The 19,265-nt window shown below is 54.7% G+C and overlaps 1 protein-coding gene and 1 long non-coding RNA gene across 4 annotated transcripts; both read right to left on the minus strand.

Moving 5' to 3' along the window:
• Positions 1-1,207: 1,207 nt before the first annotated feature.
• On the minus strand, positions 1,208-6,631 carry RAB26 (RAB26, member RAS oncogene family). 3 transcript variants are annotated; one of them, XM_016190414.2, is made up of 9 exons: positions 6,450-6,631; positions 4,358-4,468; positions 2,512-2,553; positions 2,364-2,430; positions 2,244-2,296; positions 2,065-2,130; positions 1,920-1,976; positions 1,745-1,821; positions 1,208-1,655 (listed from the first exon to the last, which is right to left on the minus strand). In XM_016190414.2, the coding sequence occupies exons 2-9, from the start codon at positions 4,463-4,465 to the stop codon at positions 1,553-1,555; spliced, it is 573 nt and encodes a 190-aa protein (XP_016045900.1). In that variant the 5' UTR covers positions 4,466-4,468; positions 6,450-6,631; the 3' UTR covers positions 1,208-1,552. The 3 variants fall into 3 exon arrangements, with proteins under 3 accessions (XP_016045900.1, XP_060028587.1, XP_007528088.2); XM_060172604.1 differs by lacking the exon at positions 6,450-6,631 and adding an exon at positions 5,155-5,454 and having other exon boundaries at positions 1,953-1,976; XM_007528026.3 differs by lacking the exon at positions 6,450-6,631 and adding an exon at positions 5,155-5,452.
• Positions 6,632-16,486: 9,855 nt separating this feature from the next.
• Positions 16,487-19,115, minus strand: LOC132532965 (uncharacterized). Its single transcript, XR_009544867.1, has 3 exons — positions 18,959-19,115; positions 16,957-17,035; positions 16,487-16,567 (listed from the first exon to the last, which is right to left on the minus strand). It is a non-coding gene; the product is annotated as an uncharacterized LOC132532965 (long non-coding RNA).
• Positions 19,116-19,265: the final 150 nt, after the last annotated feature.

The raw sequence follows: 19,265 nt of genomic DNA on the forward strand, positions 1-19,265 counted from the left end.
GTTCAAGCTCCCGGCTCCCCACCTGCAGGGGAGTCACTTCACAGGCGGTGAAGCAGGTCTGCAGGTGTCTGTCTTTCTCTCCCCCTCTCTCTTCCCCTCCTCTCCATTTCTCTGTCCTATCCAACAACAATGACACCAATATTAACTACAACAGTAAGACATGGGCAACAAAAAGGAATAAAGCCTAAAAAGAGATATTTAAATACACATTATATTCATTCCTTGGATGCTCAGAGGTTGCGCACCTGGTTGAGCACACATGTTAACGTGTGTAAGGATAATTTATTAGTTATTAATGAAGAGGTGAGGGAAAAAACCAGAGCATCGTTCTGGCACATTGCTGGAGATCAAGCTTGAAAGTTCAGTGCTTTATCCACTGCACCACCATCCAGGTCGCAACAGCAAAGGATTCCTTCATAAGAGGGGAGAGACTAGAGCACTGCTCAGCTCTGGCATAAAGTGGTGGCAAGAATTGAACCCAAGGCCGTAGGCATGCAGGCTGAGCTATCCCAGGGCTGCAGTCAGTTTTAGGACTCAGATGAAACATCTCTGCACTTGGCTCTTGCTTGTCGCTGTGGAGGGTGGGTGTTACATGTCCTAAAGATTCACACTTGGAGCCTGACCCCAAACAGCCCTCTCAGTGGTCCCTCCCACCCCCACCTCCACAGAGCCACAGGCCGGAGGTGGGTGGCAAGGAAGGTGGTGGTGGGCTGACTGGCAAAGCAACTCACTCAGAGGGCCAGCTGGTGGTGCACCTGGCAGAGCACCCACATTAGCACGTGCAAGGACCCAGGTTCAAGCTTCTGCTCCCCACCTGCAGGGAGAAAGCAGTGAAGCAGGTCTGCAGGTGTCCATCTATCTACCTATCTCCTCTCCATTTCTGTCCTATCAAAATAGGAGAGAAAAAAATGGTTGCCAGGAGCAGTGGATTCGAAGTGTCAGCGCTGAGTTGCCAGCAATAACCCTGGTGGCAAAATAAATAAAAATTACTCACTTGGATAGGGTGCTGCTTTGCCATGTGTATGGCCCAGGTTTGAGCCTAGCCCCCACTGCACTGATGGAATTTTCCGTGCTGTCACCTTTGCAGCATCATCCTGCTCTCACAGCCAAGGCCCCGCTGCTCTCTGAGCTGTGCCAGCCCTGGGAAGGGCGCCCTGAGCCTCTAGAGGGTTCCTGACTGCAGATCTCTACAGATGAGAGACAGGCACCCCAGAAAACACGCCTTTATTCTCCAGGGCTGTACAAAGGAAGGCTGGAGGTGAGGCTGGCTTGGAAGCTGGCTCCATGGTCTACATGGCTGGCACCCATGGCTGCCAGTCCCCTGGCATGTCTGGTTTCCCAAGTGCTCTCCGGAAGCCACAGCCTCAGCCTGTTGCAAGGTGGCAGGAGAGGAAGGCCTCTCCTTGCACTCTCGGAGGGCAAGGTGCTGGGCAGGAGTGGCCAGGAGGGGGCAGCAGAACGCCAAGGCCCATACGGGGCCCTCCAGCAGTCGGTTAAGGGGACCCGAATCCCTGAAGTCTGTCGGGAAGCCCCTCCCAGGGCCAGTGGCCGCTCAGGGCCTGCAGCAGGAGGCCACACGGCCCTCCCTCCTCACGTAGTCGTGCAGCCGGAAGCGGGGCTCGCTGGGGGCCTTCATGGAGCGCTGCTTCAGCTCCCTGGGGGCAGAGGGGGCAGTGGAGCTGGTGGCTTTTGCCCCCACACCAAGGGGGCCCTTGGCAAGCCTGCGCTCTCCCTGGTGACTTACTTGGCTATGGCCGTGAAGGCCAGGTCCACGTTGAGGCCCGTCTTGGCGCTGGTCTCCATGAAGGGCAGCCCATACTCCTGCAAGCAGCGGCTGCCTTCCAGTGGTGGCCTGGGGGACAGCCCACCCCGCCACCGCAGCCAAGTCCGGGCACCCCCCTTCCCACCGGCCAGCTCACCTTGGCCAGCTTCTCCCCATCCTCCTTCCTCACCACACGCTCCTGGGCGGAGTCCACCTGTGGGGTCCAGGTTGTGGATCTGGGTGAGAGGTGGCCCCCGTGTGACAACAAACCCACCCCGGGGTGAGGACGGGCCTGGCCCCACCTTGTTCCCCAGCAGCATGAGCACCACGTCGCGCTGGGCGTGCTCCTGGATCTCTGTCAGCCAGGCCTGTGGACAGAGCTGGCACCAGGCGGGGACCCAGCCAGAGACCTCACGAGGGCCTCCCTCCCGCCTTAGAATCCTGGGGGCAGGCCCATGCCACCTCCAGAGGGGGTGCTGACCTGGATGTTGTCGAAGGAGGACTTGTTGGTGACGTCGTAGAGCAGCAGCAGCGCTGGGGGCAGAGGCACATGAGCACCTGCAGCCCAGCCTCACCCCCCACCCTCCTGCCGCACCCTCACCATGAGCGTCCCGGTAGTAGGCGTGGGTGACACTGCGGAAGCGCTCCTGGCCAGCCGTGTCCCACATCTGCTGGGACATCGTGGCGCAGCGTCGGGGCGCTGCCCCATGTCCATCCCCCAGCCCCTCCCCCACCCCACCCCCGCTAACCTGCAGCTTCACCTTGGCGCCGTCCACATCCACGACCTTGTTCTGCAACATGGCGGGCGCTTAGCCAGAGGCCCCGCCCACACGTCCAGGGTCCGGAAGAGGGGCCCAGCACCCCCAGTCTATCTCGACCTCCCTTCAGTGGCTGGGTTTTGCCCGTCTCACACATCCTCCACAGGCTAATCCCTGCCCTGTCCCAGTAGGTGGTGGTCCCCCCACTCCACCCCCTACCTAGACTTGCAGCTGAGTAGCTGGCCCCTGCTTCTGCCCCACCCACCCACCAGCACCCTCAGAACTCTGCACTGCCCTCTCTAGGTGTCTCCGTCCACCTCTCACAGCCCCAGCTCTGCATACTGTTGGTGACAGCTCCCTGCAAGAACTGTCTGGAGAGCCGGGTGGTAGCACAGCGGGTTCAGTGCATGTGGCGGGTTAAGTGCAAACACCGGCATAGGGATCCTGGTTCGAGCCCCCGGCTCCCCACCAGCAGGGGAGTCGCTTCACAGGTGGTGAAGCAGGTCTGCAGGTGTCTGTCTTTCCCCCCCTCTGTCTTCTGCTCCTTTCTCCATTTCTCTCTGTTCTATCCAATAATGATGACATCAATAACTACAACAATTAAAAAAACAAGGGCAATAAAAAGGGAATAAATAATATATATATATATTTTAAAGTACTATCTGAAGTCACCATGGTATGACCCCGGCCCACAACTAGTACTCTGTGCCTCAGTTTCCCTGTGTACAAGTGCGGGTAACAGGGGGTCACAGTCCCACTGGCCCCATCCCCTGTGTGCAAGCTCTGCTTCCACAGCCTCCACACCTGCACAGCAGCTGCCCCAGGGTGGGTCTAGTGCCCGCCCCCAGCATGGAGAACTCTGCCTGATGCATGGGGCACTAAGTGGGGTGCTTCCCCAAGACCTCAAGGTTCAGGACTAGGGGTGGGGAGAGCCAGTCCCCACTTGCTGGGTGGGGGTGGGCCATCAGCACCCCTCCTCCCCCATCACTGCAGGCAGGTGCTTCTGGGTCTCTAGGGAACCAAGTGCCGCCATCTGCCGGCTGAGACACCCCACCTTCCTGAACCCCACTGGTGTGAAGCAAGTGGCCTCACCTCCTTCACACCTGCCCCAGAGCCCAGGGGGAGGGGGATAGTGCCACTGATATCACCCTCCTCTTATTCCTTCCTGTCCCCAAAATGGGCCTCTCTTCCAGTCCCCCCCTCCCCAGCCAACTGGGTCTAATTAAAGGGTGAGAAAATGTAAATTCAAGATTCACAGAGAACACAGCATCTCACTTGGGATTTAGGCTGGAGAGAGGTGGTGGTGGGGGCTGCACCCTGCCACTCGCTGCTTATCCCACAGATGCGGGAGGGGCTGGAGAACAGGCATCCAGTGCCACCGCCGCCCCACAGAACACAGCCTGCAGCCTGGCAGACATTTGGATTAGGGCAACTGTGTGTGTGTGTGTGGGGGGCACTTCTCTCCTCACTCCTGGCTGGAGCGTACCCCCAGGCAAGCCCCCAGGCTCAAGAGGGGCCCCTGAGGGTCTGCTTTGTGCAGCGCTGCACCCCTGCCAGCCCCCCAATGTGCCTGAGCCATCTGTCCCTCTCAGTGCCACCACCCGGGGCTCCAGCACGCACCTCCCTGGCAGACAGGACACAGCCCCTGCATGGGGGGGGGGATCCACATCTGCCTCCAGGTTCCTTGGAGGGAGTGTCAGGATGGACGGTTCGGTGACAAAGGTGTCCTTCACCAACCACCCTGAGCCTGAGGACAGGCAGCCAGCTCAAGCTGGTCACGGGGGTCAGGGAGACCCAGCAGCCCAGGGTGCTGGCCAGAGCCAGTCTACATGCTCACCCTGAAGTCGATGCCCACAGTGGAGATGAAGGTCCCGGCCAGGAAGGCTCCGTCCTTGAAGCGCACGAGCAGGCAGGTCTTCCCCACGCCCGAGTCCCCCACCAGCATGACCTGGACAGGCGTGAGGGCCAGGCTCACCCCAGAGCCTGTGCTCCTCCCCTGGCTTCTAGAAGGATCTGTGGTCCCCCCCCCCCCACGCTCCCAGCAAAGGCCCATCTCCATGCACAGCTGCCTCTGCCCCAGACCCTACAACTCCCCACCCTGGATGTGGAAGAAAAGCACTTTGGACTTGGTGTGTGTGGGGGGGAGCAGAGCCTGGGGGCGGGCTGGCAGTTGGTAACCTCCCTGGAAGCCAGTAGGGGCCTCTTCCATTCCCATCAAGATTGGGGAGCAGTTTGCCCAACCAAAATCCAGATCTGCGGGCAGGGAGGGACAGAAGGGCCCCCCCTTCCTCCAGTCTGCAGCCAAGGGCCCCTGAACGCAAAGATGGTCTGCAGATGCCACCCCCCCCAACCACAAACCTCTGCATGGCCTGAAGGAGGATGCCTAGGGCTCCCCAACTGGCAAACCTTCTGCTTACCCACCCACCCCCAAAATATAAATAAACACGTGAGGAGACCCACAGCGCGGGGGCTGGGGAGGCAGCACCTGGGGAAGGGGCGGGACTCGGCACCTGCCCGGCGGCGAGGGCCCTGCCAGCTGCGCGGGTGCCCCTGGGCCCGGGGCCTGCACCCCCTCCCCGCGGCGACCGGCCCACCTGCTGCGTCCGCTCGGTGGGGTGCGGGCGCCCGGCTCACCTTGAAGGCGACGTCGTAGAAGTCGCCGCTGCTGCCCAGCGAGGGCCGGCCGGGCAGCGGGGGCGCGTGGGGCGGCGCGCCGGAGCCCGGGCGCACCGGCCGGGGCCCGTTGGCGGCGGGCAGCGCGGAGGCGCCGGGCGTGCTGCCCCCCTTGCTCTTGGGGGTTTTCTTCCTGGACATGGCGGCCGGCCGCTGTGCCCTCCGCTGCAGCCGCCGCACCCCGGCCGTCCGCTCCCGGCCCCGCGCTCGCACCCGCGCCCCCGCCGGAGCTGGACGCGAACCCGGCCCGCCGCCGCTCGCCCCGCCCCGCCCCGCGCCCCAGCCACTCAGGCCCGGCCTCTCGCCGCCGCCGCCAATAGGCGCGTGGGGGCGTGAATATGCAAATGAGGCGCCTGCCCGGGCGGGGTCCGGAGTCCCGGCTCCGGGGGCACCTGAGACCCTGCGGCCGCCTAGGGGAGCGGGGCCTCGTTATCCTGCGGGCTCTGCCCCGGCTGCCCCCACCCCAGGGACCCCCACTGGACACCCCGGGCCTGTGCAGGAGCAGCGTCCTGCGGGCGTGGGCACTCCGGGCTGCCTCTCCGGGTCTCCCGAGCCACCTGGCCTGCTAGCCCGGCCCCTGGGGCAGGCGGGTCCAGGAAGCTCCCGCACCGGCGCTGGCAAACAAACCACTGGCCCAGCGGCTCAGCTGACAGCTGGTTATCAGGGCCCTGACTTGGCAGTGCCCATGGCCCATGGCGGAGCCCTCCTAGGCCAGCAGAGGCCCCTCCCAGAGGGAGGTGGGAGAGCTCCCCCGCACGCCAGGCTGCCCCCCTAGCCTCCCACTGCCCGTGGGGGCAAGAGCTGATGTCGCCCTGCCCAGCTACCTCCTGAGTCCCTGGGCTTTGAGAATGAGGCTGGGGGTGGGGGCGTCAGCAGAGCCCTGAGTACAGTGCCAAGAGGCCCCCACCAAGGGCTGGGAGGGGCAGCCCCCACCCATCCTCTGGGGAGGAGTTGATCTGGGCTGTCCCCTAAGATGTGACAGCTGTCACGGGGACACTGGGTCCTCAGAAGTCTTCGCCCCCTCAGCTGGCAGTGCCTGGAGTCCAGACAGCAAGCTCAGAGAACTGAGTACCCCCCACTCCCCCCACCCTAGCAGAAGCTTTCGTCTCCTTCCTCAGGAGAGAGCCTACGGGGCCACATGGTGCTGGCACCATCAACATCACCCCTGAAGTCCTGATGGGAAAACTGAAACTCCATCAGAAGGGAGCCGCCCTGGGTCTGCACCCAGCCCTTTACTCCAGAGAGGACAAGCTCACCCAAATGGCCTCGAGACACCCCTAGGGTCCTGTCAGGACTGGGGGCACACAGGCCTCGCAGAGCCTCCCATGAAGTTCGGGAGCCCCCGTGCTATGGCAGTCCTGATCTGGCTGGGCTTGTCTTGCTCCCAGGTGCCACCTGTTCCACTGGTTGTGCCCGCTGGAATGTGGGTTCTCCCGGCACAGGAAGCAGCTTGGTGCGGTCACTGCCGTGTCCCTGGCAGCTGGCTCTGGGCCTCAACAAACAGTTAATAATTGGCGAGAGAAGCAGGAGCCAGCAGCACAGGGTGCGGGAGGACACGTCACTGCCGGCAGGGCTGAAGGCAGATGGTGCCTCCACGTGCAACCCCAGTGAGACCCTGAGGTCAAGGGCAGAGCCAGGCTTCGTGGCAGAGGGGCTTTTGCACTGGGCTCTGAGAGATGAGTAGAAGTCCATCAGAACAGGAAATAGAGCAGCTCCGTAGGTGGAAGGGGGTGGGTGGGTGTGGGTTCAGGGTGCAGGGGCAGACGCTGTCACCTTGAACCATGGGGCCTTGGAGGAAATGGGAAGAAGCTGCGGTGCAGGGGAAGTGTGACGTGGGCATGAGGAGTGGAGTTAGAAGCGTCACAGAACCTGGGAGCAGGAAAGAGGGCAGGAGAGGGAACTCAGGACATTCTGAAGGCATGGGGGTGCGTTGTGACAAAGCAGGAAACGGAGACTCACTGGGCCAAAGGCAGTGGGGCATCCAGGCCTGCCCCAGGGGAAGCGTTTCAGGAGCTGGGAGCCTGTGGCCATGGCAGAGGTGAGGCCTTGTGGCAGCTGCTCAGTCCTGTATGCCAGACCTTCCTCCTTGGTCCCAGCTTTCCCCCTTGAGGAAGGCTCAAGGCATGCACATGGCCTGGGGCTCCGCCATCCGGAGGCCTCACTGCTCGCCCTCACCCAGCACCCTGTAAGGACCTGGCTTCCTGGCACCCAGTCCCACTGCCTCCAAATCCTACCCTCTGCCCTGCACAGTGAGTGCAAGAGCCCCAGCCAGGGCTGTCTCTCTGGGTCCCTCTTTCTATTTTTTCTACCTTTTCTTCCTTCTTATTTTATGGCTCCATGCGGTGGGAAGTGGCCTCCACACACGTGCTTCCTGTGAGAGTCGTGAGTTGGAGAGGGGGAGCAAGGTGTAGCCCCAAAGCATGACTCCACTACCATGGAGCTGCTCTGGTACCATTCACCGTGTTCTGAGACTTGCTCCGAACTCTGCTGGTAATGCCCTCCTCCAAGCAGCCTTCCTGGTCACCCCTCCTTGGAGGGCACTCACCTCACACTTGCTCTCCTGTGGGCCCTGCATGTGGCCTGTGAGTCACCTGAGGACAGGACCCTTCAGGCACTGACTGAACAGGACCAGGCCAGACTTAGGGAAGTGGTAGAGTGTGGGAGCCAGGGCTAGTCCAGGTCTGCCTGCCCTCCTGGAAGAGGGGAGCACTCAAAGGGGGCAGAGCCCCACTGGCTGGGGGACCCCAGCACGCGGTAGGCCAGCTGTGGGTCTGTCCCCTCTCTGTGAAATGCAGGGGCTCCAGGGTCCCTTCCAGCTCCAACACCTGCCGTTCTGGGAAGCGTTGCCATGGAGACAGCAGACAGTGCAGTGAGACTTCCACCCGCTGGAGTGAAGAGCCAGTCACCCCAGGAAGCACTGGCAGAGCAGCCCGCCCCCTGAATCTCCTGCTCCCCCACCTGAGTCCCTCACCAGCCTGTGCCTGGCCCTCAAGGGTCCTCCATCGGGGAAGGCCAGGGAGCTGTGAACTTCTGCCTTGATCTCTGCGGGTTGAGTTTCTCTGAGGTGGGGGTCCCCAGGGACTTGGAGTGCTAGCCTGTCTTGTCTTTAGGAGCTGCTTCCTGGGCCTGGGGTGTCAGGCCAGCTGTAGGGGAGGAAGGAGAGCAGGGGCACCTCAGGCTGATCCAGACTGGGCAGGGTCCAGGGCAGCTCACGCCAGCAGGGGGCGCCCATTACCATGACGACAGACAGCTGCAGTCTTCCGAACACCCCCCTTCCTCCTCACTACTAGCACCTAGCATACTCAGTTGAGCCCACATAGTATTAAGTGCAAAGACCTGCACAGGGATCTGGGTTTGAGCCCCCGCTCCCCACCCGCAGCAGGAATACTTCACGAGTGATGAATCAGGTAGTGCCTGCACTACGAATCGACCGCTTTCGGAGGCCACTTTTTCCCATTTTTTGCCCTTGTTACCCTGGTTGTTGTTGTTATTATTATTGTTGTTGGGTAAGACAGAGAGAAATGGAGAGGGGGGGGGAAGACAGAGAGGGGGAGAGAAAGACAGACACCTGCAGACCTGCTTCACTGCTTGTGAAGCGGGATCCTTGCGCCGGTCCTTGCGCTTTGCACCACGTGCACTTAACCCGCTGCGCTACCGCCTGACTCCCTCAGTACAGAAGATTTTAAAGAGAGATAGGAAAAGAGAGAGAGAGAGAAACAGGAAAAGCACACCAGAAGCACTGTTCCACCACTCATGAAGCAAGTGGGGACCAGGGCCTTGAGTCCTGCGTCATGATAATGTGTGTCCCACTGAAGGAGCCACCACACAGCCCCTAGATATAGATCTCCCAATGGTTATTTATTTATTTATGAGAAAGATCGGAGAGAGAGAAAGAACCCCACATACTCTGGTACATGTGCTGCCAGGGATTGAACTTGGGACCTCATGCCTGAGAATCCAATACTTTATCCACTGTACCACCTCCTGGACCACAGCCAAAGGTTTATTTTATTTTACTTTTTAATATTTATTTATTTATTTTCCCTTTTGTTGCCCTTGTTTTTTTATTGTTGGTGTAGTTATTATTGTTGTTGATGTCGCCATTGTTAGACAGAAAAGGGAGAAATGGAGAGAGGAGGGGAAGACAGAGAGGGGGAGAGAAAGAGAGACACCTGCAGACCTGCTTCACCGCCTGCAGGTGGGGAGCCAGGGCTCGAACTGGGATCCTTACTCCAGTCCTTGCACTTCGTGCCCCGTGCACTTAACCTGCTGCACTACCGCCTCACCCCCAACTGGTTTGATTTTCATGCTGACTAATAAAAATGAAGATATCCGGGAGTCGGGTGGTAGCGCAGCAGGTTAAGCGCACGTGGCGCAAAGCGAAAGGACTGGTATAAGGATCCCGGTTCGAGCCCCCGGCTCCCCACCTGCAGGGGAGTCGCTTCACAGGCGGTGAAGCAGGTCTGCAGGTGTCTGTCTTTCTCTCCCCCTCTCTGTCTTTCCCTCCTCTCTCCATTTCTCCCTTTTCTGTCTAACAATGGGGAGGGGGAGATAGAGAGGGTGAGAGGGGGCCTGGTGGTGGCACAAGGATCTAGGTTTGAGCCCCAATCCCCACCTGCAGGGGGGAAGTTTTGTGAGGGTAAAACAGTATTACAGGAGTGTCCCCCTCTCTCCACCACCCCCTCCCTCTTAATTTCTGGCTGTCTCTATCCAATAAATAAAAATAAAGATAATTAAAACAATTAAGGTGGCCGGCTGGTAGCACATTGAGTTTAAGTGTGCATAGTATGAAGCACAAGGACCTGTGCAAGGATCCTGGTTCGAACCCCTGACTCGAACCCAGGTCCTTGTGCATTGTGACATGTGTGCTCAACCAGGTTCACCCCCACCCATCGCTACACAAATATTTTTTTAATTAGCTTTTCTTTTAATTTTTTTGACACCTGCAGACCTGCTTCACTGCCTGTGAAGCAAAACCCCTGCAGGTGGCGAGCCAGGGGCTTGAACCGGGATCTTTACTCCGGACCTTGTGCTTCGCACCATGTGGGCTTAACCCGCTGCGCCACCACCCGGCTCCCATTAAATTAGCTTTTCTGAAGCACAATTTATGTACAGTTACATTAGCCCATTTGACTCTGCAAGTGGATTTGTTTGGACAAATTCAGAGTGATTGAATCTGAGCTGTAGTTGTGCTCTAAGACATTCAACCTCAGGCTTCTCCCTAGATCCGTCGCAGGCCTCTGCTCAGCAGGGGGCCCTGGGTAAAGGTGAGTTTGGGGAACCCCAAGCTTGGGTGGGTTGGCACAAGCGGCTGCCTTGCAGAGAGTGGGTGAAAGGACTCAGAGCACCACCAGGGGGCAGTGTTGTCTAAAGTCACTTCCCCTGCCGATTTCCTTCCCCCTCATCCTCTCCAAATCCTATTAACATAAATACACAACAGGACAATTATTTTACTTTATTTTTTTTGTTTTTATTCATAAAATGGAAATACTGACAATACCATAGGATAAGAGGGGTACAATTCCATATAATTCCTGCCACCGGAACTCCATATCCCATTCCCTCCCTGGATAGCTTCCCTATTCTTTATCCCTCTGGGAGCATGGACCCAGGGTCATTATGGGGTCCAGAAGGTGGAAGGTCCGGCTTCTGTAATTGCTTTCCCACTGAACATCCATACTCCATACTCGATCCATACTCCCAGTCCGTCTCTCTCTTTCCCTGGTGGGGCAGGGATCTGGGAAGGTGGGACTCCAGGACACATTGGTGGGGTCTTCTGCCTTGGGAAGTCCACTTGGCATCCTGGTAGCATCTGGAACCTCGTAGCTGAAATAGAGTTAAGATAGGAAGCAGAGCAAATTGCTGACTAATCATGAACTTAAAGGCAAGAATATTGCGGATGGAGATTTGAAGTCTCTGTTTTGGAAAAAGCTATCAGGTCTATTTTAGGTATATTCCAAGGGCCCCATGACCCGTGGCCTGCACCTGACATCTAATATGCAGGTGACCAAAGCTATTGTCTGGGAGGATGGTGTCACAGTTGGAAAAAGGACCAGAGAGCTGGATCAGGGAAGAGAGTATCTCCCAAATATGGGAAAAGTATATAAATATTGTTAACTGTAAACCCCATTGATCTGATCTGGGGCCCATAGTCAGCACAGGAGCCTGTGTAACCTCTGCATCCCTGTAGGGCTGAGCTCACATTCTGTGGTCACGGCTAGGAACATTCCAGGCTGCACCAATTTCAGGACCCATGTTCCTCAGGTGATAGGCAGAGAGGATGCTATCCAACCTCCCTTCGGAGAACAGAACATTCCCTACTATTGTTGATCCACATTGAGGGCCAGGTCCGATAGGGACCCACAGAGGGGCCCATTATGTTGTTCCTGATGGAGGTGACCAGTGACAGTGGTGAGAAGGATCTGTTAGAGGTCTAGGCCCATCATGTCTGTGTGGGAACCCCAGGACTCCCTGACTAGGGCCCCAGGTTATTTTACTTTATTTTTGCTACTTTAAAAAATTAATATTTATTTATTTCCTTTTGTTGCCCTTATTGTTTTATTGTTGTAGTTATTATTGATGTCATTGTTGCTGGATAGGACTGAGAGAAATGGAGAGAGGAGGGGAAGACAGAGGGGGAGAGAAAGACAGACACCTGCAGACCTGCTTCACTGCCTGTGAAGCGACTCCCCTGCAGGTGGGGAGCCAGGGACTCGAATCAGGATCCTTCCGCTGGTCCTTGTGCTTTGTGCCACGTGTGCTTAACCCGCTGTGCTACCACCCGACTCCCATTTTTGCTACTTTTACACTGGGGCTTGAGTCCTGAAGGATGAAACCATCACTTCTGGAGGTCATCCTCCCCTGCCCCTTTAAATTTTTTTTAAATTATCTGTATTTATTTACTGGGTAGAGATAGCCAGACATGGAGAGGAAGGTGGAGGTAGAGAGGGAGAGAGACAGAGAGACACCTGCAGCCTGGCTTCACCATTCACGAAGCTTTCCCCCTGCAGGTGGGGACTAGACTCTTAATTCCCAGTCCATGCGCATTGTAACATGAGCACTTAACCAGGTGTGCCACCACCCAGCCCCCTCTTTTTTTTTCTCCCTTTCTTTTCTTTTATGTGGGAGGACAGAGAGAAACTGAGAAGGGAGAAGGTAGGGGAAGGTAGAAATGGGGAGAAAAAAGAGACACCTGCAGCACTGCTTACCACTTGTGAAGCTTCCCCCACAGGTGGAGAAGGTGGCAAGTTGAGCTGGGGTCCTTGTGATGATGTGTGTGCCCCCCAGGTGTGTCACCTTACACCACCTCCCTTTTTAATTAAAATATTTGATTCATTTACTTTAATGGGAGAGGTACAGAGAGAGAGACAAGAGACAGACAGACAAGAGCAGAGATTTGGCAGGAGAGTCTTTTGCAGATCCACTGTGCTGGCTCTCCAACCTGACCTTCCGCCCCTCCCCTCCTTTAAGGGTTGTTCCACTGGGTAGCAGAGATAGTATAATGCTCATGCAAATAGACTTCCACGTCTGTGGCTCAGAAGTCTCAAGTTTCCCTGCACCTCCAGGTTAAGCAGTACTCTGGAAAATTTGTTGTTGTTGTTGTTGTTGATTGAGAGAGAGAGAGAGAGAGATCAGAACACACCTGGGATTCGAAGTGCTTAGGATTAAACTAGGAGTCTCAGGCAAGAGGAGCCCAACACTCTATCCCTTGAGCTACTTCTCCAGTCATTGATTTTTTTTTTTTTTTTCTTGCAGGGCTATTGCTGGTGCTGGGTGCCTGCACTATGACTCCATTGAACCTGGAGGCCATTTTTTTCCCTTTTGTTGCCCTTGTTGTATATCATTGTTGTAGTTATTGTTGTTGTTGGATAGGACAGAGAGAAACTGAGAGAGGAGGGGAAGACAGAGAGGGGGAGAGAAAGATAGACACCTGCAGACCTGCTTTACTGCCTGTGAAGTGACCCCCCTGCAGGTGGGGAGCCGGGGGCTCTAACTGGCATCCTTGTGTGCTTAACTCACTGTACTATCACCCAACTACCATCGCTGATTTTTTAAAATTTGTTATTGGATAGAGACAGAGAGAAATTGAGAGGGAAGGGGGAGATAGAGAGGAAGAGAGACAGAGAGACACCTGCAGACCTGCTTCACCACCTGTGAAGCGACTCCACTGCAGGTGGGGAGCTGGAACCAGGATCCTAACAGGTCCTTGTGCTTTGCGCCACATGTGCTTAACCCACTGCACTACCTCATGACTCCCGGCTGATTTTTTTAAAAAAGATTTTATTTAATAATGAGAAAGCTAGGAGGAGGGAGAGAAAGAACCAGACATCGCTCTGGTACATGTGCTGCCAGGGATTGAAGTCAGGACCTCATGCTTGAGAGTCTGATGCTTTATCCACTACGCCACCTCCCGGACCACCCGTCACTGATTTTTTTTTTTTTAATTTCCTTATTGGGGAATTAATGTTTTACATTCAACAGTAAACACAATAGTTTGTATATATGCATAACATTTCCTGGTTTTCCATATAACAATACACCCCCGACTAGGTCCTCTGTCATCCTTCTTGGACCTGTATTCTCCCCACCCCAGAGTCTTTTACTTTGGTGCGTTACACCAATTCCAGTTCAGGTTCTGCTTGTGTTTTCTCTTCTGATCTTGTTTTTCAATTTCGGCCTAATCCATTGCTGATTTTTTACATTCAGTTTTGTGAGCTCCTTCCTTCTCTTTCTCCTTCTTCTTCTCCTCTTCCACCTTTTCCATTGTCTCTGCAATTAAGATCTCACACCTGGGAGTCAGGCGGTAGCAAAGCGGGTTAAGCGCAAGTGGCGCAAAGCACAAGGAGAGGCGTAAGGATCCTGGTTCGAGCCCCTGGCTCCCACCAGCAGGGGGTCAATTCACAGGCAGTGAAGCAGGTCTGCAGATGTCTCTTTCTCTTCCCCTCTCTGTCTCCCCCCATTCTCTCCATTTCTCTGTCCGATCTAACAACGATGACATCAATAACAACAATAATAACTCAGTTGGGCGGTAGCGCAAGGGGTTAATTGCAGGTTCAATCCCCCATACCACCATAAGCCAGAGCTGTGCAGTGCTCTGTATTCCTCTCTGTGTCTTTCTCTCTCTGCGTTCTCAAAAATAAAATAAATAGGAGCCAGGTGGTGGCGCACCTGGTTGAGTGCACATGTTACAATGCACAAGGACCCAGGTTCGAGTCCCTGGTCCCCACCTGCAAGGGAAAACTTAACGAGAGGTGAAGCAGTGTTGCAAAGTTAACACTTCCTCTCTATCCCCCCTTCCCTCTCAATTTCTGGCTGTCTCTCTCCAATAAATAAATAAAGATAATAAACATTTTAAAAACTATTTTTTAAAATTAAGATAAATAAAATACTTTTTTAAAAAAGAGAGAAAAAATTGAAAGGGAAGGGGTGATAGAGAGGGAGAGAGACATCTGCAGCCCTGCTTCACCACTTGTGAAGCTTTCCTCCTGCAAGTGAGGACCAGGGCCTTGAACCTGGGTCTTTGCATACTGCAGTGTGTGCACTTAACCAGGTGCACCACTGCCTGTTCCCCCTGCCATTTTGTATTTTGTGCTTTCGAAAAACCCACCTTGTTTGGATCTTCATTCAAAGATTTCAAAGATCTTTTATTTGCTTTATGCATTTATTTATCTATTAGACAGCGAGGCAGAGAGGCAGAGGCAGAGAGGGTGTGAAAGAGGCCACAGCATCAAAGCTTCCTTCAGTGCAGTGGCGGCCGGGCTTGAACTGAGCTGAGTTCACTGCAAAACAGTGCATAATTGGGAGTCAGGCAGTAGCGCAGCGGGTTAAGCACACGCACGTGGCACAAAGCTTAAGGACTGGTGTTAAGCACCCGGGTTTGAGCCCAGGGCTCCCCACCTGCAGGGGAGTCACTTCACAAGCGGTGAAGCAGGTCTGCAGGTGTCTGTCTTTCTCTCCCCGTCTTCCCCTCCTCTCTCCATTTCTCTCTGTCCTATCTAACAATGACGACATCAATTAAAACAACAATAGTGACAAGGGCAACAAAAAGGAAAATGAATAAATAAATAAATGTAAAAAAAAAGTAGTGCATTATCTGAGTTTTTTTTCCTGTGCTCTAGTCATGTCCATCTAATTAGCATTTATCTATTTGTGTGTTCTGGTTAACATACAGGTCCCTGCTTCCTTTGTCCATTATTCCCTGAACCAATCAGGTTTTCTTGTCTCTCAAATGTCAACTTTTCCCTTTGTTTTACCATAATATCAATCATAATTTTTTTCTTTCTCAGAGCCTTGCTCAGTCCTGACTTTTGGTAGCTCGGGGGATTGAACCTGGGGCTTTGGAGCCTCAGGTATGACAGTCTCTTCGCATAACCATTATGCTATCTATCCTCACCCATAATTTTTACTTACTTATTTATTCATTTTTGCTACCAGGGTTATTGGTGGGGCCTGGTGCCTGTATGATGAATCCATTCCTTCTGGTGGGGAAATTTTCTTCCTTTTCTTTTTTCCCTCTCATTTGACAGGACAAAGAAATTAAGAGGGGGGAGGGAGAAAGGATGGCAGAAAGAGAGACACCTGCAGACCTGCTTTACTACTTTTGAAACTTCCCCCCTGCAGGTGGGGACTGTTGGTTTGAACCCAAGTCCTTGCACATGGCACATTCAAAGGTGGTGAAGCAGGTCTGCAGGTGTCTGTCTTTCTCTCCCCCTCTCTGTCTTCCCCTCCTCTTTCCATTTCTCTCTGTCCTATTCAACAACAGATACATCAATAACAACAACAACAACAACAACAACAACAAAGGGGCAACGAAAGGGGGTGTCGTATGCTTTACATTGGTTTGTTCTAGCCCTCCCCCGCCAAGAGAATTGGATCAGTCCTATTAATTTCGCAGGCCTGCTTGGCCCCGCCCCGAGGAACCCCGAGAGAGGGTTCCTGAGTCAGAGAGTTCCTGAGTTCGAGAGTTTCAGGGTTACAGAGTAAGAGAGAGTTCCAGTGTGCCAGAGTTTCAGAGGGTTCCCGAGTTCGAGAGTTTGAGAGTTCCTGAGTTCCAGAGTAAGGGAGAGGGTTCCTGAGTTCGAGAGAAAAAGAAAGAGTGCTTGCAAAGAGACAGCAGAGTTCTGTTTGGTGATTAGTTTGTCTTAGTTTATGAATCGTTGTTCCTGAATAAAGAAATACAGCTGCCCTGCCCAGCTGTTGTCTCCGCGTCTCTGTTACCTGCCCGTGAAGCTAGACCCGCCCGGCAAGAGCCTCCGAAAATTTTAACAACAAGGGGGGAATTAAAAAAAATAAAAACCTTCATTGGGAGACAGCATAATGATTATGCAAGACTTCCATGTCTGAAGTTCAGAGGCCTCAGGTTCAATTCTCAGCACTACCAAAAAGACAAGGCAGAGTTGTTCTCTGGTTAGAAAATCAATAACTTGTAAAAGCCAACAGTACTGATTTTTTTGGGTGCTGGTGCGTGGTAGTGTTGTTCACTTGTTGTTGAGCACAGTACTATTCAGTACTACTCTGACTGTTGTTAGTGTTGCGTTATCTTCCCAGACAATAAAAGCTGTAAATCTCTATCTTATGGCTGAAGAACCAAACCAGACATGCACTTATTCCAAGTGAGCCATCTTTGCCACATTTTATTTCCTCTGCCTCACCACAGGGTTTGTTGAAATAGTCTAGGATTCCACTTCCACATTATTCCTCCCCCACCCCCTTCTACACATATGTCTTTTCTACTTCGGAAATCCTTTCCAGACAGTTACTCACCCAGGTCTCATTCATCTGTTTTGCTCATTTGGTATCCAAGCTTCCAGCGGGTGTATCTCTCTGCATCTCGAGCTGGCATCTAGGCAAAGGGAACCGCATAAGGCAAGGCCCAGAGTGGGGAAACTGCAGTGCAGTCTGGAAACCCTGAGTGGGGGCGTACAGGGGCAGAGGCGGGTATGGTACTTGTCGCCACACTCTAGTCCCCGCTCAGTCCTAGCTCCTTGGCTCTGTATACAGGAAATCGTGTCAGCAGGAGACCAGACCGCGGTTCATTCTCTGTTGTCACATTAAAAAGAAGAAATGTTGGCTCCCCACCTGCAGGGCCGTCCCTTCACAGGCGGTGAAGTGGGTCTGCAGGTGTCTGTCTTTCTCTCCCCCTCTCTGTCTTCCCCTTCTCTCTACATTTCTCTCTGTCGTATCCAACAACGAAGACATCAACAACAACAACAACAATAATAACTACAACAAAAAAACAAGGGCAACAAAAAAGGGAAAATAAATAGTAATAAAAACAAAGAAACATGGGGCTTGGGGGTGGCACACCTGGTTGAGTGCACACGTTACCATGCACAAAGGCACAGGCTCCAACCCTCAGTCCCCACCTGCAGGGAGGAAGCCACATGGGCAGTGAAGTAATGCAGCAGGTGTCTCTCTGTCTCCATCTCTAGCTCTTCCTCCGCCTCCTCTTTTCAATTTCATCGTCTCTATCCAAAAACGAGGGAAAAAAAAAAATCAAAACACTGTAGGGAGTCGGGTGATAGCGCAGAGGGTTAACCGCACGTGGTGTGAATCACAAGAACCTGCTGAAGGATCCTGGTTCAAGCCCCCGGCTCCCCACCTGCAGGGGAGTCGCTTCACAGGCGGTTCTTCTTCTTCTAGCGTTTGCCCTTCTTCTGTAGCCAGTCAACAGCGTCAGGTTGCGCCTGATGTCAAGTTTCGAGACCTCCTTTGAATGTGGAGAGGTGGCAGTCGTTGACTATGTGGGTCATAGTCTGTCTGGAGCCGCAGGGGCAGTTCGGGTCGTCTCTGGCTCCCCAGCGATGGAACATAGCGGCGCACCGGCCATGGCCTGTTCGGTAGCCATGGAGGAGGGCCCGATCATCACGTGCTAGGTCAAAGCCGGGTTGACGCTTGCAGGGGTCTGTGATGAGGTGTTTGTTCTTGACCTCAGCTGACTGCCAACTCTGTTTCCAAGAGTCTGGAACAGAGAAGTTCAGTGTAGGCGTAGGGGACCAGATTGGGTGACGAGACGTCAAGCGTTGGACAGGGTGGGCGAAGATATCCGCGTAAATTGGCAGGTCCGGTCGAGCGTAGACGTGGGAAATGAACTTAGATGATGCCGCATCCCGACGAATATCTGGCGGGGCGATGAATATCTGGCGGGGCGATGTTGCTAAGAACTGGCAGCCATGGAACCGGGGTGGAACGGATGGTTCCAGAAATGATCCTCATGGAGGAATATAATTTGGAATCGACCAAGTGGACATGGGGGCTACGGAACCATACTGGGGCACAGTATTCTGCAGTATTCACAGGCGGTGAAGCAGGTCTGCAGGTGTCTGTCTCTCTCTCCCCCTCTCTGTCTTCCCCTCCTCTCTCCATTTCTCTCTTTCCTATCCAATAACGACATCAACAACAACAACAACAATAACTACAACAATAAAACAAGGGCAACAAAAGGGAATAAATAAATAGATAAAAAAACACTGTAGAGTTCACATATCATCGACTTCTGGGTGCACAGTGGTTGTAGTGTGGGTACAAGGGCAACTACGCGTTTGGTAACATAACTATGCCCGCATAACTACGCGTTTCGCTTGTCCTCACGTCCAGAGAACCCGCACACCCTCCCAGCCACCCAGCCCTTGATCCCTACGGGAGTCGTCTATGCTGGGGACATGGGGGTGGGGCTGTCAGCAGTTAGCGTCTGGCTACTGTACTGTTCCTGTACAGGCAGGTGAGCCCCCCACCCCCCCCAGAGGAAAGCGGGGCTGAGAGGCACCTGAGCAGGTGAGGGACCTGGGGGGCGGTCACAGCTCCACCTGGACAGTGCCCAGAGGACGACTCAGCGACCCCGGGTTCGGGGATCCAAGGGGGCGGAAGCCAGCAGCAGTGCCGCTGGTACTTTCAGGGTTGTCGTTGTGACGACCCCGCATCGCGGATCGGCGGACACCCAGCAGCAGGCGCTGCAGGGACTGAGAAGCGCGCCCGCGGAGGCCGCCTGGGGACACCGGGTGGGCGGGCCCGACGGACGCTCCGCCCACAGCGCCTCCGGGAGCCAGCCCGAAGGACGCCCCGCCCACCCGCAC

This window comes from Erinaceus europaeus, chromosome 15 (genome assembly GCF_950295315.1).
Source record: "Erinaceus europaeus chromosome 15, mEriEur2.1, whole genome shotgun sequence".
NCBI classification, from domain to species: domain Eukaryota; kingdom Metazoa; phylum Chordata; class Mammalia; order Eulipotyphla; family Erinaceidae; genus Erinaceus; species Erinaceus europaeus.

Bases quoted from the DNA above. Each gene is read 5' to 3' on its own strand.
- RAB26 (XM_007528026.3), bottom strand. From the start codon at position 5,334: ATGTCCAGGAAGAAAACCCCCAAGAGCAAGGGGGGCAGCACGCCCGGC. The intron at 1,977-2,064 runs GTGGGGCCAGGC...TGGACCCCACAG, and splicing joins TCATGCTGCTGGGGAACAAG to GTGGACTCCGCCCAGGAGCG. The intron at 1,656-1,744 runs GTAAGTCACCAG...CTCTGCCCCCAG, and splicing joins GCCTTCACGGCCATAGCCAA to GGAGCTGAAGCAGCGCTCCA.